At 42.1% G+C, this 25,916-nt stretch overlaps 1 protein-coding gene across 5 annotated transcripts in view; it reads left to right on the top strand.

Moving 5' to 3' along the window:
• gtf2ird1 (GTF2I repeat domain containing 1) overlaps nucleotides 1-25,916 on the top strand; it is a 66,942-nt gene that overhangs the window by 5,244 nt on the left and 35,782 nt on the right. For all 5 annotated transcript variants that reach the window (XM_060912488.1, XM_060912487.1, XM_060912485.1 and 2 more), the window contains exons 2-7: nucleotides 17,182-17,311; nucleotides 17,550-17,691; nucleotides 17,899-18,081; nucleotides 19,936-20,119; nucleotides 24,490-24,788; nucleotides 24,902-24,997. In XM_060912488.1, coding sequence (XP_060768471.1) covers nucleotides 17,186-17,311; nucleotides 17,550-17,691; nucleotides 17,899-18,081; nucleotides 19,936-20,119; nucleotides 24,490-24,788; nucleotides 24,902-24,997 — 1,030 coding nt within the window. In that variant the 5' untranslated portion in view covers nucleotides 17,182-17,185. The remainder of the gene's footprint in view (nucleotides 1-17,181; nucleotides 17,312-17,549; nucleotides 17,692-17,898; nucleotides 18,082-19,935; nucleotides 20,120-24,489; nucleotides 24,789-24,901; nucleotides 24,998-25,916) is intronic.

Below are 25,916 nucleotides of genomic sequence, written 5' to 3'. Positions count from 1 at the left end.
ATTTGGAGCGCAGGATGCCTGCGGAGCCGAGCGTATCCGTGTATTGGTGTTGCTGTGTGCACGTGAATCGTGTATTGGCGTTGCTGTGTGCACGCTAATTGTTTTAAAAACGTTAATCTGATGATCCGCTGATACGGTCTAATGTAAACCCCACCTTAGTAGAATTTAGCTAGAATAGTCATTTATTACATTAGCAATGTATAGAGTGGATTTCTGATTAGTTTAAAGTGATCTTCATTGAAAAGAACAGTGCTTTTCTTTCAAAAATAAGGACATTTCAAAGTGACCCCAAACTTTTGAACGGTAGTGTATGTCCCAATATCTTGACCACATTTTAGGATGAAAATCATTTTAGATATGTTATTTTATATTGAAAAATTAGCTGTCTCGGAGAGGACTTTTTTTTTGACACAATTCCATACTAATTTGATCAAAATAGTCTGAAAACTTCCTGGCATTCAACATTAAAACTTAACTATGTTTCCAATGATATGGAACCAAATATGTGTTTTATGGTATAAAGAATGATGTAAGTGCATCCCTTTTGGAGCTACCTGTGGTCAAAAAAGCACTTTTTCTAAATGACACGAGTAATTTTGTTAAATATGACACATATTGCCGTACATTCACCAAAAATAACGTTATCACCACATTTTTTTTGCATGGGAAATAGAGCTATCACAGGGCTACAATAAACAACCAAGTTTATTTAGTCAAGCCTTTTGATATTGAAGATAATAAGTGTTAAATGTGATTTTTAGCTTGCGGACCCTGAAACAAATGAAGTGACTTTTTTTTTTTTTATGACAATTCAGAATCCACGACTTCCATAGTGCTTTTAAATACAAGGCTGTAAGCTTTGTGTTAGTTGCTAAATATGACACATATTGCCATACATTCACCAAAAATAACGTTATCACCACATTTTTTTTAATCTGATGATCCGCTGATACGGTCTAATGTAAACATGGGCTTAGAGTCACCAGTTAACCTAACCTGCATGTCTTTGGACTGTGGGGGAAACCGGAGCACCCGGAGGAAACCCACGCGGACACGGGGAGAACATGCAAACTCCGCACAGAAAGGCCCTCGCCGGCCACGGGGCTCGAACCCGGACCTTCTTGCTGTGAGGCAACAGCGCTAACCACAACACCACCGTGCCGCTCACTTGTCAAAAGGATTTGAGTTACTTTGACAAGATTCAAGATGTTTATTTGTCATATACATAATAACAGACACAGCGGTTTATTATTGGGTAATGAAATTCTTATTTTGCAACTGCCCGACCAAACTATGCTTACCAATATAAAAAGAAATATACAATATGAAATATAAAATATAAAGTGCATATGGAATGCAAAATATAAAAGTAGAATGAAAAATGAAGATAACATTTAAAAAAAAAAGGAGAGGCAAACAAACAATGTGCAAACATAGAGGTAGATATACTGTGCAATGTCTTGTGCAAAATTGCTAATATAATCCGTGGTTCAAAGCCTGATGGAAATCTAGAGGTAGATGGTGATTATAATCCGTGGTTCAAAAGCCTGATGGCCTGGGGGTAAAAACTGTTTGTTAGTCTAGTAGTCCTTGCTTTCACACTCCTGTAGCGTCTGCCAGATGGTAGGAGCGTGAATAGTCTGTGTTGTGGGTGTGTTTGGTCCCTGATGATGCTCTGTGCCCTTTTTGTGACCCGGGTGTGGTAAATGTCCTGTAGTGGGGGGAGGACAGCTCCACAGATGAACTGTGCCATTTTAATGACACGCTGGAGAGCCTTTCTGTCCTGAGTTGTGCAGTTCCCATGCCACACGGTGATGGAATTTGTCAGGACACTCTCCACTGTGCACCTGTAGAAGTTGACAAGGGACAAATTGTGATGGCAAGACAACTGGGTCAGAGTATCTCCAAAATGCCAGGTCTTGTGGGGTGTTCTTGGTATGCAGTGGTTAGTACCCACCAAAAGTGGTCATGGTCTCCGGCTACGTAGCCCTTGCAAAAGTGGTCAAAAGGATTTGAGTTACTTTGACAAGGGACAAATTGTGATGGCAAGACAACTGGGTCAGAGTGTCTCCAAAATGCCAGGTCTTGTGGGGTGTTCCTGGTATGCAGTGGTTAGTACCCACCAAAAGTGGTCATGGTCTCCGGTTACGTAGCCCTTGCAAAAGTGGTCAAAAGGATTTGAGTTACTTTGACAAGGGACAAATTGTGATGGCAAGACAACTGGATCAGAGTATCTCCAAAATGCCAGGTCTTGTGGGGTGTTCCTGGTATGCAGTGGTTAGTACCCACCAAAAGTGGTCATGGTCTCCGGCTACGTAGCCCTTGCAAAAGTGGTCAAAAGGATTTGAGTTACTTTGACAAGGGACAAATTGTGATGGCAAGACAACTGGGTCAGAGTGTCTCCAAAATGCCAGGTCTTGTGGGGTGTTCCTGGTATGCAGTGGTTAGTACCCACCAAAAGTGGTCATGGTCTCCGGCTACGTAGCCCTTGCAAAAGTGGTCAAAAGGATTTGAGTTACTTTGACAAGGGACAAATTGTGATGGCAAGACAACTGGATCAGAGTATCTCCAAAATGCCAGGTCTTGTGGGGTGTTCCTGGTATGCAGTGGTTAGTACCCACCAAAAGTGGTCATGGTCTCCGGCTACGTAGCCCTTGCAAAAGTGGTCAAAAGGATTTGAGTTACTTTGACAAGGGACAAATTGTGATGGCAAGACAACTGGGTCAGAGTATCTCCAAAACGGCAGGTCTTGTGGGGTGTTCCTGGTACGCAGTGGTAAGTACCCACCAAAAGTGCTCCAAGGAAGGACAACCGGTGAACCAGGGACATTGATGCACATAGGCGCGAAGACTAGCCCATCTGGTCCGATCCCACAGAAGAGTTACTGTAACGCAAATTGCTGGAAATGTTAAAGCCGGCTATGATAGAAAGGTGTCAGAACACATACAGTGGTGCTTGAAAGTTTGTGAACCCTTTAGAATTTTCTATATTTCTGCATAAATATGACCTAAAACAACATCAGGTTTTCACACAAGTCCTAAAAGTAGATAAAGAGAACCCAGTTAAACAAATGAGACAAAAATATTATACTTGGTCATTTATTAATTGAGGAAAATGATCCAATATTACATATGTGTGAGTGGCAAAAGTATGTGAACCTTTGCTTTCAGTATCTGATGTGAGCAATAACTGCAACTAAATGTTTCCGGTAACTGTTGATCAGTCCTGCACACCGGCTTGGAGGAATTTTAGCCCGTTCCTCCGTACAGAACAGCTTCAACTCTGGGATGTTGGTGGGTTTCCTCACATGAACTGCTCGCTTCAGGTCCCTCCACAACATTTCGATTGGATTAAGGTCAGGACTTTGACTTGGCCATTCCAAAACATTAACTCCAGTGGGCATGTGAGCATCAGAACTGGACAATGGAAGAAAGTGGTCTGCTCTGGCCTACATTGTGTGGACAACTGGGTGCATGTGTATCGTATACCTGGGAAAGAGATGATACCAGGATGCACTGTGAAAAGAAGGCAAGCCGGCGGAGGGAGTGTGATGCTCTTGGCAATGTTCTGCTTGGAAACCTTGTGTCCTGGCTTTCATGTGGTTGTTACTTTGATACGTACCACCTCCCTGAATATTTTCATGTTCCTCAAACCATGCCTGAACAATTTTTGCAGTATGGAAGGGGATATTATAATGCTGAAAGAGGCCAATGCCATTAGGGAATACCATTGTCATGAAGGGGTGTACTTTGTCTGCAACAGAGTCGAAGGAACTTGGCCTACAAATTCCCCAGATCTCCGTTCAATCCAGCGTCTGTGGGATGTGCCGGATAAACAAGTCCGAACCATGGAGACTCGATCTCGTAACTTGCATTACTCGAAGGATCTGCTGCTGACATCTTGGTGCCAGATACCGGTACCACAGCACACTTTCAGAGGTCTTGTGGCGTCCATGCCTTGACGGGTCAGAGCTGTTTTGGTGGCACAAGTGGGACATATTCGTTACTAGGCAGGAGGTTTTAATATTATGGCAGATCAGTGTATATCCCATCCCAACTGACACAACTGCATTACATCCTATGGGACAAAAAGGTTTTCCACTTTTTATTTTGTATAAAAAACAACTCGGACACTCCAAGAAGCATCACTCAAGGACGGTCGTTTGTAATTCAGATCACAAGTTTATATTCATGCGCTTGTCCTAGTGTGTTATCTTTTTTTTTTTATAATGACTTCTTCGTTGGAATTTGTATGATGGACACTCCTAGCCTGGCAAGCCAGACTAAATGTGAATATTTAGTCTGGCCTCGATCCGTAGACATTTCCGAAGGGGGTAGGAGGAACAAACCGCTGTCTTTCAAACTGTCTCTGTGCGTATAGGCCAACGCTCTGACCAATCAGCGCAACAGCGACTGTGACGTAGTCAGAGCGACAGAAAGCAGTGGGGGAGGCCTTGAAATAAATAATTTTTCAAAATGCGTATTAATTAATAAACAGGTTCTAGATATTAAGAAGTTTGGAGATAATGACCACAAGTTTGGAGTCTGTACCACATACACTCATTTTTTTTTCCAAGTGTTTTTCAAGGGTTTGCTTAAACTGTTTGAGAGTTTTTATTTAGTGGTGTTTGGTGAAATAATTTCCCTTAAATTTAAAATAACGGGAAAATAAGAAACAATCAAAAAGTAATGTTTCAAAGCTGTTTATTAATTCTTCGTACTGCACAAACTAGCCCCATCCTTTTGGCTACGAGCGGAGCTAGCTGGTAGATCAGACTTTTGCCATAGCCGGTCGGCAAAACAGCGAAAACGTCCTTCTTGAAAAGGAATGAGCGGAGAGCCTCTTCCTGCTCATGTTTCAACGAAAACTCCAAGTCTAATTCTTCTAAAACTGATTCCAAAGCGGAGTCAAACGCGCGCTGTTCACTAGCCGTAGCCATCTTTCCTGCTGTGCTTTCTCCAGCGTCGCGCAGCTTTGTCGTCACTCCTGCAAAAGCCCGCCCAAAGAATCCAAACAAAAACCTTGCGTTGTGATTGGCGGGCACGATTTGATGCCCAGGGTGTTTGTTTATATGGTGCGAGGCTAGACCCACTCGCTAGGCAAAAATATTTTTGGCCGCTAGGCGGGTGGGTCTAGTTTACTAGGCTAGGACACTCCACTCCACTGAGACTACTGATAAATGGACGAGATATTGTGATGTTTTCTGTAATGAAATGTTTATTTAATATTTATGGAAGGAGTCTCTGGTGCCAGCGCTTTGTAAAAGTTAGGGCGTTTTCTACTGTGGGAAAGTCTTCAGGATAGAGGGCGTCGCTGTTTCTCTGTGACCGAACAAGCTGCGTTTTTGTCGTCTTATTAACTTCAAGAGAAAAAAAAAGAGAGAGTGACTGTTTTTAGTGGTTGTAACATGTTTTGTGGATGTTCCACAATGACAAAAGTAAGTGCATAGTATCAGTATTGGGATAATTATGTCATATTAAAGAAACATTGCAGGTATCATCCGTATCTTCTTTTTTTTTAATATATAACAATTTAAATTTACTCAACTTTAAATTTACTTTCCTTTTTGGTGGTAAATTATTTTTGTAGACGTTAAATAAAATGATCATTGAACTTAAAATTTTTTACGTGCAGTCTTGTTTTGATGCTAGCTTGTTAGCAAAACTAGATATTCCAGTAAATATCATGAATAGAGATCTTGCAGTCACGTGACCGGAAAGTACACAGCCGCCATCTTGTCGGTCAACAGCACAGCTGAATACTGCTGCACTCGTGTACAGAATGGATCAATTTCAACCGACGGACTACACGGCTCATTTTTCTAATGAACAGATAACTAGATATATGTCTAAAATAAACGATCTACATGGCTTTCCGGACGTAGTTTTCACGACCGTGTCAGTGGATATGGAACTGCCAGAGGTGGAATACCCGGACGTGTATAATTACCTCATCAACTTTCCCTCGCTGTTCAGTGGTGAAGCACTGGTGCGTGCTTATAAATCTCTGGACAGTTATCTTTACAGAAATTCAGGATTTGTCAGCGACTCAGATGTGGCATCTTGTAAACAAGAAAATGATCCTCACTGGATGGGTAAGTCACTTAAGTATTGAGTATAGCACTGATCAGCCGATTATAGAATAGAATAAGGTAATTCCAGCTGTAATTCCAGATTGTCCGTCTTGTTTACCTGGCGTTGGAGAGGTAGAGGCTTAGCAGTGGAGATTTGAGTGGCTGTTTTCTGAGCTTAGTCAACAGGCCGGCTCTGCAGCCTCGCTTTTGCTTCCGCTCCCGGCGCCGCCTCCTTCACTTTGCTTCCAATAACAATCCACGGAGACCCCACTGGTCTCGCTATCTCGTCCGGAATGTTTTTTTTTTTTTTTCCTCGTCCGGAATGTTGTGCATGCGATGGAAATCGCTACAAACCGTCATTTTCTGTTGGAAACCAATGTCCAGTAAGTCCATACGGTTGTAGTGGATATTGAAGTCCGGTACAGACGAACAACACGCAAAAATACACACAAAAAACATAAACGTGCACAGGTAGGGAGAGCTTGTAGCCGCAGCCGTTGTAGTAGAATTGTATATAGTAGGTTTTTCCAGAAGAAAAGGTAGAAGTAGAACCAGAAGTAGAAGGCGGAAATATGGCGTTTGACCGACAAGATGGCGTCTGTCACAATCTGGATCGGCTGTGACGTCACATGCAAGTGCTCCATTGAAGAAATGTAGTTGGGTTGTTAGTACGGTACTTAATGAGTACTTTGTCCAAGATGGCCGTTTCCATACAGTTACAACATTGTCACTGTGTCACTCACAATTAAGTTATTCTACGAAATCGAGTCGTACGTGAGCTGATGGCGCCGAGTTGGCTATAAGCCGTGTACGACGAGATTGAGTGGAATAACTGCTTTATTCTATCCACAGTCACTGGATTTTGAGAAACAGAGCATTTGTTGTTTGTTTTTTTGCAAATTCAATAAATAACGTTATACAAAACATCCGACAAAATCGTTTCCGCTTAGAATGTAAACAAACCGGCGAAATGACAGTATCAATTTGTGAAAAATGTGATTAATAATAATTCTTGAAACATATAAAAAGAGATGCGTTCTTACCATCAAATTCCATATTTTTATTGCTTTTTTTTGTATTTTTTGGGGTTCTGTTTTCAAGTAGCATTTTATTTCCTCCTCGGTTAGTTCAGTAACAGTCTGCCATTTTCTTCTTCTTCTTTAGTGTTTTTGGCGGTTTGGCGCCACCAGCTGGGCTGGAGTGTGGAGGGGGGAGACTGTATTCTTTTAGCTATTTCTTTTTCTTTTAAATATTTGATAAAGTAATATGTCTGACTTGATGCGTGCCGCCATTTTGTTTTTCTCTACTCACGGTATACGAGCTGATATCCTAGTAGTAGAGTAGCCAATCAGAGTGTGCGATTGCTCATATCCAGTGAATATATACATAATATAAGCTATTATACTATACTGTTTCTCACTACTTGTTCCTGCACTATAAATGTCCTTGTTAGGCTCAATTTGAATATGGTCTCTTTAATCAAACACTTGCTTTTGGGGACACGTCTTGGTCTTGAATTTCGGTTACTCCAGATCTAGGTTACATCATGGCAGGATGAAGTTCAGCGTTAAGGCCGAGTACCAGCCAGCGAGCTCCACTGAACTGATTAATTCAGATACAGTCCTACTGCACCAAGGTGGCGTGACTATTCTTGAGTTGAATTGTTACCATAGGCCCAACTTAACACTTATTAATCCAATTTTTTTTCGTGTGTGCCAAAGACAACCCAAATGAAATGTAAGTTTACTGTTTAGCAAAGTTCTCCAACATTAAATGAACGCTATAATTATTAGCAGTTATAATAATGGCTAATTATTGCGTTGATATTTTATAACTTCACTACATGGACCAAAAAAAAAGTAACCGTTTGGATTTAAATAAGCAAATACTTAAGAGCCTTTGATTGGATAATTGCTACAGTGATTAATGTGTTTCAGCTGGCAACAATCCTTATAACCCTAATTGATGCAGTGAGTAGCTTCTCATTTCTTTTACAACCATGTCGGAAGATGTATCCTGTGCTTGTGGAAAAGAAATGTCCGTGTTTCAGAAGGGTCAAATTATTGGCCTGCATCAAGCAAAGAAAACAGCTAAGGAGATTGCTGATGTTACCGGAATTGGGTTAAGAACTGACCAGGGCATTATTAAAACCTGGAAGGACAGTGATGAACTGGCGACTTCATAAAAGAAATGTGGTCGGAAAAACATCTCGACTGATCATGATCAGCGATCACTTAAATGCTTGCTGAAGTCGAATCCTAAAAAAATCGACAGTAGAACTCACAACCATGTTTAATAGTGAAAGTAAAAGCATTTCTCTACACACAATGCAACGAGGACTCACAGGATCAGGACTAAACAGCTGTGTGGCCATAAGAAAACCACCTGTTAGTGAGACTAATCAGGAGAAAAGGCTTTGATTTGCTAGGGAGCATAAAGATTGGACTCTGGAGCAATGGAAAAAGGTCATGTGATCTGACGAGTCCAGATTGACCCTATAGATAGTTTTCACTGACGTCACGGCATTCCGGGGAACGCCCTCCAGCCGCCATCTTGTGGGGCTAACAAAACGGACCATCGCTATTACCGGCTACGTTATCTCGGACGAATTTATAAAGTTATATAGTCAGTTTTCTAAAATAAAGATCAATGTCGGCAAAATCAAGCAAACGGAAGTATATGGATACATTGGACGACGTCTCACGACAACGGTATGCAGCCAAACTGGCCTTGATTGGGGGAATTGACCCCTACGAAGTAGACAAAGATGCATTTTCAAGTGACTATGCAGGGCTGCCATCCATATCGTACCCTGATATTGTGAACCATTTCGTGAATAGTAAAAGTGCCTACACACTTGACGACCTCAAAGCATACAAGTCGCTGGAGTCATACAATTATTTTGTCTGTGGCTGGGTCCGTGAAGTCCACCATATAAACCCAAGTGACAGTCGTGTCCTAATTACAGCCAAGGTATGTAAACATTGGAATTTTAGAGCTCTCAACAAGTGTCAAATAGAAACGTGACAAATGAGCGATATTAAGTGTACATTACAATGTAAACGTACTCAGCGGTTCCAGTTAGGCATTCTCCAGAGATTGTTTACACGATGTTTTGGTTTCCAAAAACAAACTTAAACACAATTGATTGTTTATTTAAACAACTTACCACTTATAAAATGATCGGAGCAGACTTTGCTGTGTTTGGAAGGCTGATGATCCTTACGGTTGATTCTTGCAAGCCATAGATTTCTCCTTTCTATGCCGAGTTTCTTTGTTTGCTTGCCTTCGTGCTCCCGTACAGTGGGAATTCCATAAAAGCTCCGCTTGACGTCATCATCTGACCTATTACGACAGCCGTGAATACAACAGGTGTGCACCATTGCTAGCTTTAAATAGCCTGCTTGGGTTCTTTTGAAGACTTTGTACTCACGCGTTACAATGTGTGCTCAGTGACCCGTACGGTAAGCTTGACCCGCAAGATGGCCGCCACTAGGGAATCCCCGACTCTGTGACGTCATGTGAAAACTATCTATTCCTGAGTGATTGGCATGTTGGGGTAAGAAGGGAAGCACATGAAGCGACGCATCCATCATGCGTAGTGTCCACTGTCCAAGCCTCTGGAGGCAGTGCGATGATCTGGGGTTGCTTCAGTTGGTCAGGTCGAGGCTCAGCAACGTTACGTGGCAATAAAATGAAGTCCGCCGACGACCTGAATGTACTGAATGACCAGGTTATCATCAAATCAACGGATTTTTTTTCTTCCCTGATAGCACGGGCGTAAAATTAGGGCTCTAATTGTGAGAGTGGTTCAGAAAGCACGAGGAATGAACACATGAATTGGCCACCATTTGAAAGACCCCATTGAAAGTCGTTGGAATGTGCTGGAAAAGACTTTGTGGAATGGTTCAACTTCCTGTCATCAAGACAAGATCTCGGCAAAAAGCAATGTGCCATGCTGGGTGGAAATAAATGTTGTGACTTTTGTCTAAAGTTGGTGAAACAATTCCACAGTGAGCGTGCACCATAATCAAAGCTAAAGGCAGTCCAAGTCCAGTGAAATAGTAGTGTGTGTGCAAGTGTTTTTTTTTTTTTGTGGGAACTATTATCTCCACACATGCTATGAGTGGGTGGCATCCAACAATTTAACACAGTGGGCATCTCCAAAACGGCATTTTATTTCTATTTTAGAATGAGTATGCTTTGATCCCATGATGTTCATAATGATATATGTATGAAAATACAGATCCTGTTATTTTTTTGGATATAGACATGGTGCATTTTAATACCCTGTACTGCGCATCATTAAAAGTGATTCATCCAAGCGAATGATTTCATTGGCAGTATAAGCAAGCATTATAGTCAGGAAGAGATTCATTTCAGCTGTTACACAGTTATTAGACTTTCCCGGCACGTTCTGACAACATTTGTCTCTTTAACACTTTATCACTGACCAACCGATGACAACACGGTGGAGGTGAGGAAAATGTGTCCGAAATAGACAGCATGGCATTGCTTTTTTGCCGAGATCTTGTCTTGATGACAGGAAGCTGAACCATTCCACAAAGTCTTTTCCAGCACATTCCAACAACTTTCAGTGGGGTCTTTCAAATGGTGGCCAATTCATGTGTTCATTCCTCATGCTTTCTGAACCACTCTCACAACTAGAGCCCTAATTTTACGCCCGTGCTATCAAGGAAGAAAAAAAATCCGTTGATTTGATGATAACCTGGTCATTCAGTACATTCAGGTCGTCGTCGGACTTCATTTTATTGCCACGTAACGTTGCTGAGCCTCGACCTGACCAACTGAAGCAACCCCAGATCATCGCACTGCCTCCAGAGGCTTGGACAGTGGACACTATGCATGATGGATGCATCGCTTCATGTGCTTCCCTTCTTACCCTGACACGCCCATCACTCAGGAATAGGTTCAATCTGGACTCGTCAGATCACGTGACCTTTTTCCATTGCTCCAGAGTCTAATCTTTATGCTCCCTAGCAAATCAAAGCCTTTTCTCCTGATTAGTCTCACTAACAGGTGGTTTTCTTATGGCCACACAGCTGTTTAGTCCTGATCCTGTGAGTCCTCGTTGCATTGTGTGTAAAGAAATGCTTTTACTTTCACTATTAAACATGGTCGTGAGTTCTACTGTCGATTTTATTTTTTTTTTAGGATTCGACTTCAGCAAGCATTTAAGTGATCGCTGATCATGATCAGTCGAGATGTTTTTCCGACCACATTTCTTTTATGAAGTCGCCAGTTCATCACTGTCCTTCCAGGTTTTAATAATGCCCTGGTCAGTTCTTAACCCAATTCCGGTAACATCAGCAATCTCCTTAGCTGTTTTCTTTGCTTGATGCAGACCAATGATTTGACCCTTCTGAAACACGGAAATTTCTTTTCCACAAGCACAGGATACATCTTCCGACATGGTTGTAAAAGAAACGAGAAGCTACTCACTGCATCAATTAGGGTTATAAGGATTGTTGCCAGCTGAAACACATTAATCACTGTAGCAATTATCCAATCAAAGGCTCTTAAGTATTTGCTTATTTAAATCCAAACGGTGACTTTTTTTTGGTCCATGTAGTGAAGTTATAAAATATCAACGCAATAATTAGCCATTTATTATAACTGCTAATAATTATAGTGTTCATTTAATGTTGGAGAACTTTGCTAAACAGTAAACTTACATTTCATTTGGGTTGTCTTTGGCACACACGAAAAAAAATTGGATTAATAAGTGTTAAGTTGGGCCTATGGTAACAATTCAACTCAAGAATAGTCACACCACCTTGGTGCAGTAGGACTGTATCTGAATTAATCAGTTCAGTGGAGCTCGCTGGCTGGTACTCGGCCTTAACGCTGAACTTCATCCTGCCATGATGTAACCTAGATCTGGAGTAACCGAAATTCAAGACCAAGACGTGTCCCCAAAAGCAAGTGTTTGATTAAAGAGACCATATTCAAATTGAGCCTAACAAGGACATTTATAGTGCAGGAACAAGTAGTGAGAAACAGTATAGTATGATGGCTTATATTATGTATATATTCACTGGATATGAGCAATCGCACACTCTGATTGGCTACTCTACTACTAGGATATCAGCTCATATACCCAATATCAGTTCTTAACCCAATTCCGGTAACATCAGCAATCTCCTTAGCTGTTTTCTTTGCTTGATGCAGGCCAATAATTTGACCCTTCTGAAACACGGAAATTTATTTTCCACAAGCACAGGATACATCTTCCGACATGGTTGTTAAAGAAACGAGAAGCTACTCACTCAGTGCGTTTACATGCACATAGAGAAAATCGAATTTCTGCCGTAGCTCGACTGAAATCGAAGTTCTAAATGCCATGGAAACACCTTAGCTCGGCTGAAATTGAACCGAACTTGATTTCTCGTAATTGAGCTACGCGACCTAGATTATGCGATTTTAGCCGAGCTACTTAGTGCATGTAAACCCTATCGAGCTACTTACTTCAGCACTGCCCCTTCCGGAAGTGACGAGTGACGAGACCACAAGCGGGAAACACGACAGCCTCGGTCGGCATGACAACAAATCATGACAACGGCATGAATCTTTTCTTTTTGTGGCATTGTTTGCACTGTTAAAATTTAGCTCACTTACTGTATCACCAAATACATCTGTACAGCTGTTGCATAGCTGTGAAATGTGTACATAAACAAGTCATTGTATTTGTGTGTGTGTGTGTGTGTGTGTGTGTGTGTATATATCCAACATCTGAAGAATGTCAATAAAAACAAAACAATTGAACTTTTTGTGTGTTTATTAAGACATAAGTTAAATTGTAAGCAAAAAAAAATATTTTTTTGTAAGCAAAAAATGGACTTTAGAAAAATATACAATTGTGCAAAATAAGTTGTCTTACAAAACAGTGGTCTGCGCAGGACAGTTTGTAGCCATACGGTCTGTTAGAGCAAGCCTAACAGCTTGAGCACGGAACTTGTGAACACAGAACTGCCAGTGTTGCCAGATTGGGCGGTTTTAAGTGCATTTTGGCGGATTTGAACATGTTTTGGGCTGGAAAACGTCAGCAGTATCTGGCAACACTGCTGATAACTTTGTTTATACTCTTGAATAGCTCTTCTTCATGGCGACAACCGGAAGTGTACCAACACGATGGGGCGTGTAGCGCCACCTGTGGCTCAGGTGCACAATGTACCTCACACAATAGCTCGATTTCCTTGTGTGCATGTAGGATTGGATTTCTCTGGCACCCCTGCTGGGACCCTTAGCTCGATTACCGACAGTAGCTCGATTTGGATGTGCATGTAAACGCAGTCACTGCATCATGCCTGAGCATGATTATCAGATATATACAGGTGGAAATGTCATTGGATTGGATTGGATTGGATTGGATTGGATTGGATTTGGATTGTCTTTTCCACCCCATTGGGAATCACTAGCAGTGGGAGTTGCATGGCTCTTACGGAAAACTTGCTCAGGGATCCACAATACACGTGAAAATCTCTCTGAAACACCACACAGGCATTTATTCAACAAGTAAGATTTCCACTACGTTTCTGCCAGGGCTCAAATACCCGGAATAAAAAAAGAAAGCCGTAGCTGGGCAGAGAGACTCCGAGCGAAACAGAAGTCATTAATCTGACCGCTTAAGCATGTCAGTCTGGCTTGCTCTCTCCACGTTTGGGAATGTTCCTAAAAAGCTAATGTCCTTTTTTCTTTGCTGTATTCAGTGCCTTTGTGGTCTTGTCTGGTGGACAGAAATGCTGAAAGAGACACTTTTACCCACCACAAGCCATTTTTCATCTTTTAAAAGGGCCTAAATGTTTGTTTCTGTGTAAAATCATCCTCATAAAGAGGCTTGGCAGTACTAAACATGGGTTTAGAAGCAGCCGAAAAGCATCTACGATTATTTGCAATGCAGCATCTCAAGTCCACACTCGAGGCTGGCTCCACAGTGACCTTAGGAATCGGCTTGTGTATAACCAGCATGACAAAATCACGACCGTAAAGCGATACCGGCAGCCTGACTTTGCAAATGCACGTAAAGCAGGATTGCACCCGTCCATCTGCGAGCTGTAATGGCTTTCAGAAAGGTTTCACTCGCTTCAGACGAGTAACAGTGCCTGAGCTTCACTGCCTCCCTTCTCTGGGTTTGCTGTGCGGTTTTTGGCTTCGCCCCGGGGCCAGGATAATGGCTCCCAGTGTCTGCAGAGATTAAAAGGCCCGGGCCGCATTGTTCACATGCCTCGAGATTAGTTTCCAAGGAGACGGATTGCTGTTGCCATGAGAATGTAGGGTCCGGAATTAGGATTGTGATCATGTTTTCTTCTCTGGACAATCCACCCTGCTTCATTTTAACGATGACGTTTGGGAAGTATCTTTAGGTTTTGATTACACTGATAACGCAGTCCTGTTCGTAGCTTGACCCGTAGCGGCATTGTCAGTTTCGGTATTTCAGAATGATGTCACCTTTTTGTCCTCTCTTTCATTAAACAAGAGTAAGTCTTTCGCTGATACCATTTGCCACTGGAAAGTCCTTCTTTTGCAAATGCTATATAAATGTCTCCTTCTGGAAAACTTTTTCACCCTATCAACGTTTCAAGGTCTTCTCTTTATCGGAGTTCCTGTGAATATAGAAATGATAACACGTTACAAGTGCATTAATATAAACCTATGATTTGAGTTACAGACAAAATGACTGCCGTGATGGAAAATGAATCATCCCAGCCAATGCTGCCATTACTAACCGTACACTAGGACCAGGTTAGCATGACTTTCTTTGTTTAATGCTAACTGCTCAGGTGTTAAGAGTCCTGAATTGGAAGTCAGGAATACAACCCCGATTCCAAAAAAGTTGGGACAAAGTACAAATTGTAAATAAAAACGGAATGCAATGATGTGGAAGTTTCAAAATCCCATATTTTATTCAGAATAGAACATAGATGACATATCAGATGTTTAAACTGAGAAAATGTATCATTTAAAGAGGAAAATTAGGTGATTTTAAATTTCGTGACAACACCACATCTCAAAAAAGTTGGGACAAGGCCATGTTTCCCACTGTGAGACATCCCCTTTTCTCTTTACAACAGTCTGTAAACGTCTGGGGACTGAGGAGACAAGTTGCTCAAGTTTAGGGATAGGAATGTTAACCCATTCTTGTCTAATGTAGGATTCTAGTTGCTCAACTGTCTTAGGTCTTTTTTGTCGTATCTTCCGTTTTATGATGCGCCAAATGTTTTCTATGGGTGAAAGATCTGGACTGCAGGCTGGCCAGTTCAGTACCCGGACCCTTCTTCTACGCAGCCATGATGCTGTAATTGATGCAGTATGTGGTTTGGCATTGTCATGTTGGAAAATGCAAGGTCTTCCCTGAAAGAAACGTCGTCTGCATGGGAGCATATGTTGCTCTAGAACCTGGATATACCTTTCAGCATTGATGCTGTCTTTCCAGATGTGTAAGCTGCCCATGCCACACGCACTAATGCAACCCCATACCATCAGAGATGCAGGCTTCTGAACTGAGCGCTGATAACAACTTGGGTCGTCCTTCTCCTCTTTAGTCCAAATGACACGGCGTCCCTGATTTCCATAAAGAACTTCAAATTTTGATTCGTCTGACCACAGAACAGTTTTCCACTTTGCCACAGTCCATTTTAAATGAGCCTTGGCCCAGAGAAGACGTCTGCGCTTCTGGATCATGTTTAGATACGGCTTCTTCTTTGAACTATAGAGTTTTAGCTGGCAACGGCGGATGGCACGGTGAATTGTGTTCACAGATAATGTTCTCTGGAAATATTCCTGAGCCCATTTTGTGATTTCCAATACAGAAGCATGCCTGTATGTGATGCAGTGCCGTCTAAGGGCCCGAAGATCACGGGCACCCAGTATGGTTTTCCGGCCTTGACCCTTACGCACAGAGATTCTTCCAGATTCTCTGAATCTTTTGATGATATTATGCACTGTAGATGATGATATGTTCAAACTCTTTGCAATTTTACACTGTCGAACTCCTTTCTGATATTGCTCCACTATTTGTCGGCGCAGAATTAGGGGGATTGGTGATTCTCTTCCCATCTTTACTTCTGAGAGCCGCTGCCACTCCAAGATGCTCTTTTTATACCCAGTCATGTTAATGACCTATTGCCAATTGACCTAATGAGTTGCAATTTGGTCCTCCAGCTGCTCCTTTTTTGTACCTTTAACTTTTCCAGCCTCTTATTGCCCCTGTCCCAACTTTTTTGAGATGTGTTGCTGTCATGAAATTTCAAATGAGCCAATATTTGGCATGAAATTTCAAAATGTCTCAATTTCGACATTCGATATGTTGTCTATGTTCGATTGTGAATACAATATCAGTTTTTGAGATTTGTAAATTATTGCATTCCGTTTTTATTTACAATTTGTACTTTGTCCCAACTTTTTTGGAATCGGGGTTGTATAAAGTATCCTCTAAACACTATGAAGCAGCAGTTGGGTTTTAGTTTGTCTCTCACCAGGTGGCGTGTGGGTTCCGAGAGTGCACTAGCAGCGAAGGGCATTAAGGCAATAATCTGAGCCAGTTTTAATTGGTTGACAAAGGCTTATCGTAATTAGCTACTTTCGCATGTGTAACGGATTTTGGTGCATTAGCGCAGATGAGGGTATTACTATCGCATTTTAAAGCTTCTTAAAGGTTTTTATATCCTCGACTGCGCTTCTCAGACACGAAAGCAGCTTTAGGAGACGAGCACCAACTCCCTTCCCAAATGTGGAGCAGAATCAGATCAGTGCTACTTAATGAACAAAGACTGCTACTTGTTTACCGGTGCTGTTCTGTTCTCATCCTTACAGCCGTTATCACACATCAGTGCTGTGTCGTTTCTCGAAGATCATCGCAATGGAAATGATGGCATGTTAAAGGAAAGGGGGATTATTTTACATAAGAGCACTCATAACATAAGATATTACGTTTTCATAATAATACGGTAGATTATACTCAAAATCTAGGCAGCTAAGAAAAGTTGCCAGCGTCGAACCATTTGCTGTCCAAATAAAAGCATTCATTTTTGTGTTTCTGCTCTGTGATATGATGATAGGATTTCTAACTGTGATGTCTGACTCTTCAGAGACATGGCGCAGCTGCGGAAGCTGGGCTGTGATGGGATGAGGCTGAACTCTCGCGCTGAGCTCCGTGGGTCACAGACATCTGCCAGACACGAAATCCTCACCAGCTTAGTGTCGGCGCTAGACTCTGTGGTACGACCCGCATTCTGCTTCAGTCATCTGAAACACAGACGATGCATTTTTAAAGGGATGTAAAAACAAACCGTCCTCTTTCGGATGACAGGAAAGTTATCCAAAAATCATTTGTAATAAATATAGCGCACGATCTTGTCAGCAGTAAAATGATTATTAATCCAGCAATATTTTCCAAGTGGAATTAGCTTGAATATGTTCCCTGTATTCCTAAATTCTGACTTTTTTTGCCTTGCAGTGCACTGCTATGTCTAAGCTGAATGCCGAGGTAGCTTGCGTCACCGTGCACGAGGATAGCGTGATCGCCATAGGAACAGAAAAGGGGAGAATCTTCCTCAATTCCAGGAAGGAAATCCAGACAGACTTTCACAAATTCTGCAGTGAGTCCTTCACATGGCTTTTATCCACGTGTATGAAGATAGACCAAACATTCGACCAAAGCGCTAACATCTCTGAATAATGAATTCTTCTAAGACGTTATTGCTTTAGCCAGTGAAGGCTCTGCAGAGCATGATATTGGAAGTAGTATTTGGCACCGTTGTCTAGCTGTTTTTCTCTGTATTTTTTTATTTTTTTTTATTCCACAGGGGTATCCTGTCTGCAAGCATTAAATTCAATCAGCTCCCACGCCAAAGCTCCAGACACAGAAAGCAGTCGGACTGGTAAAGACGGTTTACCTCCAGCGAAACAGCAGCGAGCCTTAACAGACGCTCACTCCAATATCTTTGTCCTGAGGAAAATGGTGGAAGAAGTCTTCAGCGTGCTTTATAGTAAGAACTTCAACGCTGTAATCCCAAGTTCTCCTTTGCTTCAACGCCCAAGTCTGAAAGCTTTCTGCCATTGTTTTCAGCACCACCCTCGCTGTGAAGCGTGGTGGTTGTAGCATCATGTTGAGCGGTGCCCCTGACCTCTTGGTTTGTTTCTCTTACTAATTCCTTGGGTTTTTTTTAACCTGGTTACTTTTGCTGGATATATAGATGAATCATGTATAGTGCTGTAGATGTTTCTAAATTTGCTTGAGAAATCAAGTCATGATGAACCGTAGGTTAGAGGTCTGCGCGGGTCGGATTTTTCAGTCCCGCTCCCGCCCGCGCCCGCATTGTGCAGTCCCACTCCCGCCCGCGCCCGCAAAGAATTATGATTTTCAGTCCCGCTCCCGCCTGCGCCCACAAAGAATTATGATTTTCAGTCCCGCTCCCGCCCGCGCCTGCCATATTTTGTCCCGCTCCCGCCCGCAAATCCCGCATGATGCAGACGTTCGCGTTATTTCTCAGGAAAGTTCTTGTCTTGACACAGCGTGATGGTGCCCCGCCCCCTACTTTGAGTGGATTTGAGCATAAATATCTACAGCTCACGTTCACGTTTGTTATTATTTACCTTGTTTCTGAATTCAGCATGTAGTGTCTCTAATAATAATAATAATAATAATAATAATAATTAGTGCTGTCAAGCAATTAAAATATTTAATAGCGAATCGCACATTTTTGTCACATGAGAAACCATTGTAATTCTCTGATCAGCATAAAAAAGTGAATGGGCTTGCTTTGTACTAATGTTTTGTTTTTTTTTATTGCAAAGCAGAGCTAGCAAGAGAACCATGAGTGAACAACTCTAATCAGAGAGACAGGTTACACAGTGACGGTAGGCTTGACTCAATGCTATCCCAGAAGTCCTTCCTTTAATATGCAAATTTGTCCGCCTCTGATTGGACAGCCAAATTTGCATATTACAGGAAGGATTTCTGGGATAGCATTGAGTCAAGCCTACCGTCACTGTGTAACCTGTCTCTCTGATTAGAGTTGTAGACTAACTCAAGCAGTAAATCACTTCACTCATGGTTCTCTTCCTAGCTGGGTGTGAACGGCGAGTCATTAGAGTGATCAAAGGATTTCCCGTTAGGGTGATCAATGGCAAATTTAAGATGCTATTTCTCACTCAATCTAGTAATCTAACTCTCTCTGCAAATTTAGGCATCTTAAAATGTTTTTATTAATGCGAAATAAAGTATCCAGCACAAATTATATATGATAGACATAAATTAATAATTTATACATTTTATTTCAAACATGTTTTTAGTTAGCGGGACTGCAGCTTATCACCGTTCCCGCCTGCGCCGCATATGTGCGCTCCCGCCCGCGCCCGCATATGTTCACTTCCGGTCCCGCCCGTGCCCGCAATGAGCTTTCAAAATTTGTCCCGCGCCGCACTGCTTTGCGGCGGGTCCCGCGAGTCCCGTGGGACTCCCGCGAGAGTGCAGGGCTCTACCGTAGGTGCTACAGAAGGCAACTGGACTTGCTTGAAATTCTTGAAGACGCTTCACCTCTCATCCGAAAGGCTTCTTCAGTTCTGTCTGACTAGTGGGGAGTTCCAGGTATTTATCCTCTAGTGGACCAAAAGCAAACCTAAGGGGAGCCGTTGACAGGCTTCTGTAGCATCTACGGTTTACGATGACTTGGACGACTGAGAACCTTCACAGACAAGTCATGATGATTCGTTCAAGTCATGAAATGAATACAGGGTTATACCCCCCAGCGCAGCCACCTTGCCTTCGGTTTATTCCAATACTTTTGCAACAGCCTGGATCACTGAAAACCTGATGGACCACAGAGTGTGATGTGTTTCAGGTGAGGCTGTAGGGAAGAGCAGCCTGGTCCCTGTGCCTTATGAGTGGATTCAGAAGGAGCCTGGTGCTGTGCTGGTTCATGGCCTCCCTGACGGCGTGACCCTGAGGAGACCTGCAGATTATGACACCAAGACCTTAATGAAGATCCTGGAGCAGAGCAACCGCATTCGCTTCATCGTCAAACGGTCAGAGACCAGAATTCGTGCATAATAATGATCAGTGACATGTAGAAAACCTACAAGTGGTTTGGTTTATGGTTTATGATTTGTTTGTTTCCTCTGCCTGCTTTGTTGGAGGAGGTTATGTTTCCGCCTCTGGTTTTTTGCTTTTTTTTGTTCCCAACGTAACTCAAAAAGTAGTGAACGGATTTTGATGAAATTTGGTGGAAAGGTGGGCCATGGGCCGAGGAACACTTGATTAGATTTTGATGTGACTCTGGATATGTATGCGGAGCCAGGATTTTTTTTATACTGTTTCCAACGTAACTCAAAAAATAGTGAATATATTTTGATGAAATTTGGCGGAAAGGTGGGTCATGGGCCAAGGAACATCTGATGAGATTGTGATGCAAATCTGGATATGTATGTGAATCCAGGATCCAAATATGTATATGGATCACTTGATTAGATTTTGATACAAATCTGGATATGTATGTGAATCCAGGATCCAGATATGTATATGGATCCAGGATTTTTTTTTTTACACTGATCCCAACGTAACTCAAAAAGCAGTGAATATATTTTGATGAAATTTGGCGGAAAGGTGGGTCATGGGCCAAGGAACAACTGATTAGATTGTGATGCAAATCTGGATATGTATGCAGATCCAGATATGTATGTGGATCCAGGATTTTTTTTTTTTTTACTGTTCCCAATGTAACTCAAAAAGTAGTGAATATATTTTGATGAAATTCTGAGGAAAAGTGAACCATGGGCCAAGGAACAATCGATCAGATTTTGATGTAAATCCGGATATGTTGCTTCGTGGAGGTATTATATTACATAAAGGGTTGTTTTACAATCAGGGTACGCAAGCTAAAAATCACATTTAACACTTATTATCTTCAATATCAAAAGGCTTGACTAAATAAACTTGGTTGTTTATTGTAGCCCTGTGATAGCTCTATTTACCATGCAAAAAAAAAAAATTTGGTGATAATGTTATTTTTGGTGAATGTACGGCAATATATGTCATATTTAGCAAAATTACTTGTGTCATTTAGAAAAAGTGCTTTTTTGACCACAGGTAGCTCCAAAAGGGATGCACTTACATCATTCTTTATACCATAAAACAAATATTTGGTTCCATATCATTGGAAACATAGTTAAGTTTTAATGTTGAATGCCAGGAAGTTTTCAGACTATTTTGATCAAATTAGTATGGAATTGTGTCAAAAAAAAGTCCTCTCCGAGACAGATAATTTTTCAATATAAAATAACATATCTAAAATGATTATTTTTCATCCTAAAATGTGGTCAAGATATTGGGACATAAATATTAGAGACAACTAACACCAAGCTTACAGCCTTATATTTAAAAGCACTATGGAAGTCGTGGATTCTGAATTGTCAAAAAAAAAAAAAGTCCTCCCCGAGAATCACTTCATTTGTTTCTCCCATCTTGTAGCAGATTACACAAAACTACCATACACACGTCAAAAAATTACCTGAAATATGTTCTTTAATTTGTCCTTCACTTAAAAACTGGTACAAGAACCAGTTTGAATCAATTTGAATTTTGGACCCCTGTGACACAAACTTTGTCCCCTGATTGTAAAACAACCCTAAACCGAGTGCCCTTCTATTTCAGAATGTTTTGCTCCATAACACTACGTTCAGACTGCAACCTGAAACGACCCATATCCGATTTGTTGTGAAATCCGATTTTTTTGTTAGGCCGTTCACATTACCAATATGAACGGAAAACGACCCAAAAGTGTCCCGCATGTGCAAATTGATACGTAATAAGCACATCTACGTAATACGTAAACAAAAAAAAAGCGCACTCTTCAAGTTTCCACCAAAGAGGCGGGATTAGCCAACGCAGAATAGTGACGTTTGTCTCTTGTTGATGACGTGTAGGTCGCATGAATGCGACCTGTCCGGTCAGACTGCAGTCGCATGTGAAAATAACGGATATGCATCAGAATTAGGACCACATATCCAAGCGGCCTGGGTCGCATGTGAAAAAAATCGGATCTGTGTCGTTCAGATTGTCAATAACAAATCGGATACAGGTCGCATATGGGCAAAAAAATCGGATATGGGTCGTTTCAGGGTGCAGTCTGAACGTAGTCTTATTCACATTTTATGCAGGCTAACATGTGCGGGTGGCAGTTAGCTAGCTACCAACATGTAGATTTCACAAACTGTCCACTCGCAGTTCTGAACTATACAACATCTTTCCTGTTAAAATCAGACATGCAAATAAACATATTTGAGCTGCTGGCCTGAACAAACTCTAATGCTGATTGTATAGGTTAATGTTAAGGTAACGTGACCAGACGTCCCGGTTTGACCGGGACAGTCCCAATTTTGAGTTGCGTGTCCCCTGTCCCGACAAAGGTCCGTCGGGACGCTGAAATGTCCCGGTTTACACCAAACACTAACAAACTGTCCCGGTTACAGCGATCATACATAGCCAACGAGATGTCAGTAAAGCTTCTAGCAATTCAGCATCAATGAGCGTGTGTGCGCAGTCAACCTTACAATGTATCTATTTGTACAGTATTGCAATATAGAGGCCGCGTTATAACGTTTTTTGCGCTAGCGGCTGTCAACTACTGCGCGACAATGCCGAACGGATGAGCGCTGGGCGGAGATGTTCACGCACTTCAAGAGTAGGGAGACTCCTTACAGCAATGTCAGCCAGCTTTGCCATGTGCCTACCTGGCACCAATGCTCCAGTTGAGCGAATATTTTCACTCATGAGCAACACCTGGACTGATGAGAGGAATCGCATGACCGTGCCTACTCTCGAAGTCTTGCTCATTACCCGGGCCAATTTCGACGATACTTGCTCACAGTTTCCCAGCAGGTTCTCGGGCAATAAAGCACTACTGGAGCAAATTCACTCATCATGTAAATATATGCAATAAAATGGCATCTTCTTTAGGGCGGGTGGGTCGTGTTTCTGAAACATTTTTTGTTGTCTTTCATCTGTTTCATCTGTCTTTAATCTGTATCACAGATTGTCTCGACTTGTTTGATGCTGTTGTCAACTCAGGGTTCACGTTTTCAAAATAGTTAATAGCCGACACTGGTTAAGATTAAACAGAGGCGTTTTGGGTAAAGGTTCGGAGGTGACAACGATTAGGCTCATGTGCTCATTCCTGTTACAATGCATAGCCTATTGTTTAAAAAAAAAAGTTCATCGCATAAAATGTTGATGTTAATATGCAAGCAATGCATTTTCTTGGCATTTTCACAAAGGTGAAATAAATCAGTTGAAATGTAGGCTGTTGGCCTATTCCCTATCATCACATCTGTTGTCTGATTTTCTTACGTTAACTGAATTGTGATAGAAGAACATGTAGATAACAGGAAAATACTTGATTATTCTCTGAAATGTTGATAAAAGTGAGCTTCTACAAAATGATAGAAGCACCTGTCTGAGCCGGCGCATGTTTACATCAAAACGCGTGTGCGTGCACGAGTATCACGGTCACGCGCAAAGTGTCCCGGTTTTAGACTCGGGAAATCTGGTCACCCTATGTTAAGGGCTAATTTACCTGAAAATGCTAGCAGGACTAAGAGTAAATGAAAGCTAACGATCACCAGTTAGCAATACCTTGCTTCACGCTAACTTCTTGTCATTTATTCTGAGGAGCTTTTTTTTTTTAAGTATTCCTTTTTTAGTAAAAAAAAAAATTCTTTTGAAACTAATATATAAAAATTTATATGCAGAAATGATAAGGTGTGCAGTATGTTAATCTAAAGGGCTAATTCACCTCAGAAATGCTAGCATAGTTAGCATGGATCTGTTTTATACATTGCTAGCAGTATGAATAGTTTTGACTGAAGCACATCTCTAAAGTTTTGAGGTGAAATGTCGACGCGGAATTAATCTACAGTAATGATGATGAAGTTTAGCTGTAGATGTTCCAAGCGTTAGCATAATTAACAGTTGTTAAAAGCCAAAAGGCGCTAGTTCATGTGACGTTAAAGTTTTGTGTGCTTACTACAGCTAGCAACATTAGAAGATTAAGTATTTCCTGAAGTGCGTGAGGTAAAATGTTGATGGAAAATTTCATCTAAAGTAATGATAATAAGGATCCATATGGATTTGGTTGAATATGCTAATTAATCTGCAGAGCCCTTTTAGCAATGAAGGGGTATTTAGCATGATTTTGCTGTGCTCTTTACACCCACTATAGCATCAGGATTTGACGTTTTGGATGAAGTATTTATATGATTTTAGTATTTTTAAATATGAAATGCTGACATGACTAAGAGAGAATGACCGTTACCAAGCTCCAGTTAGCATGAATATCAGCTCTGCTGTCAGAGTGAAGCAGCGTAGATGAAACTGAGATAAAATTGTTCTCTGAATTCAGAGTGCCAGACGAAGCCCCGCGTGATGGTAAATCCTGTCCGGAAACCAATCACCACCCCTCCCCTGCTGTTAAGAGTGCCAGCAACCACACGCCTGTTAAAACCCCCGCACAGGAAGTGCCTGCTAGCAGCTCTATGCTCTCCAGCTTCCTGTATGGAATGCCTGTGCCTTCCCAGACACACCCGGACGCTAAGGGTGATCCGAAGCCTTCGGTGCTGCCTGGCCTGGTCAAGGAACGGCTAGCAGCGTGGGCACCAAGCGACGAGAAGGCAGCTGCGCCCAAAGAGGCCAATGACAACGGTGAGCAGTTTCCTACGTTCAGCTACAACAAGAGATGTTATGTTTAATCCATATTTTGTCTGTTTTTCCTCATGGTTTTTTGATTGATGGGTGTCTTCTTGCATGTGCTCTAGGTGAGCGGATAGCACTTGCAGGAGACGTCGCTCAGAGCCCTCCCAGCATTCACATCTCCAAACGTCTACTCTTCTCCATAGTACATGAGAAATCAGGTGTGCAGCAGACTGAAAATTATATACAGTGTGTATACAGCCATAAAATTAAAAACACTGACTGGTGAAGTGAATAACATTGATTATGTTGTTACAGTGGCGCCTGTCGAGGGGTGGGATATATTAGGCAGCAAGAGAACAGTCAGTTCTTGAAGTCGATGTGTTGGAAGCAGGAAAAATGGGCAACCGTACGGATCTGATACCCCTTTTCCACCAAATCAGTTCCAGGGCTGGTTCGGGGCTGGTGCTGGTTCACAACTCGTTCAACTTGCGAGCCAGCTGAGAACCAGTTTGCTTTTCCATAGCTCGCGGTGCTAAGGGGAGCCACGTCATTACGTCGCTGTATACGTCAGTTATGTCTCTGTATACGTCAGTTACGTCGCTGCGTTTGCATAAACCTTGGTGCGAACATCGAAGCAACAACAATAATAATAATAATGGATGACTTTGCGTTTGTACAGCTGCTGCTTCTTGTCGCTTAAAAATGGTGACCTTTCGCGGTCTTGCGATTGTTATTGGTCTTAACAACTCCGCCCCCCCCGCTGATGTAAGCGGTTCTTTCCTCTGGCCCAGCAAAGAGTTGGTGCTAGCCTGGAACCGGTTTTTCTGGCCCAGAACCAGTTCTTTGTTCAGTGGAAACAGAAAACCCGGTTCCAAACTAAGCACTGGCCCCGAACCAGCCCCGGAACTGCTTTGGTGGAAAAGGGGCATGAGCGACTTCGACGAGGGCCAAATTGCGATGGCAAGATGACTGGGTCTGAGCATCTCCAAAACGGCAGGTCTTATGGGTTGTTCCCAGCGTGCAGTGGTTAGTACTGAACAAAAGTGGTCCAAGGAAGGGCAACCAGTGAACCAGCGACAGGGTCATGGGTGTCGAAGGCTAGCCCATATGGTCCAATCCCACAGAAGAGCTACTGTA

This window comes from Neoarius graeffei, chromosome 28 (genome assembly GCF_027579695.1).
Source record: "Neoarius graeffei isolate fNeoGra1 chromosome 28, fNeoGra1.pri, whole genome shotgun sequence".
Classification (NCBI taxonomy): Eukaryota; Metazoa; Chordata; class Actinopteri; order Siluriformes; family Ariidae; genus Neoarius; species Neoarius graeffei.
Note: the sequence above shows the minus strand (reverse complement) of the source record. Positions and strands in the feature narration are given on the sequence as shown.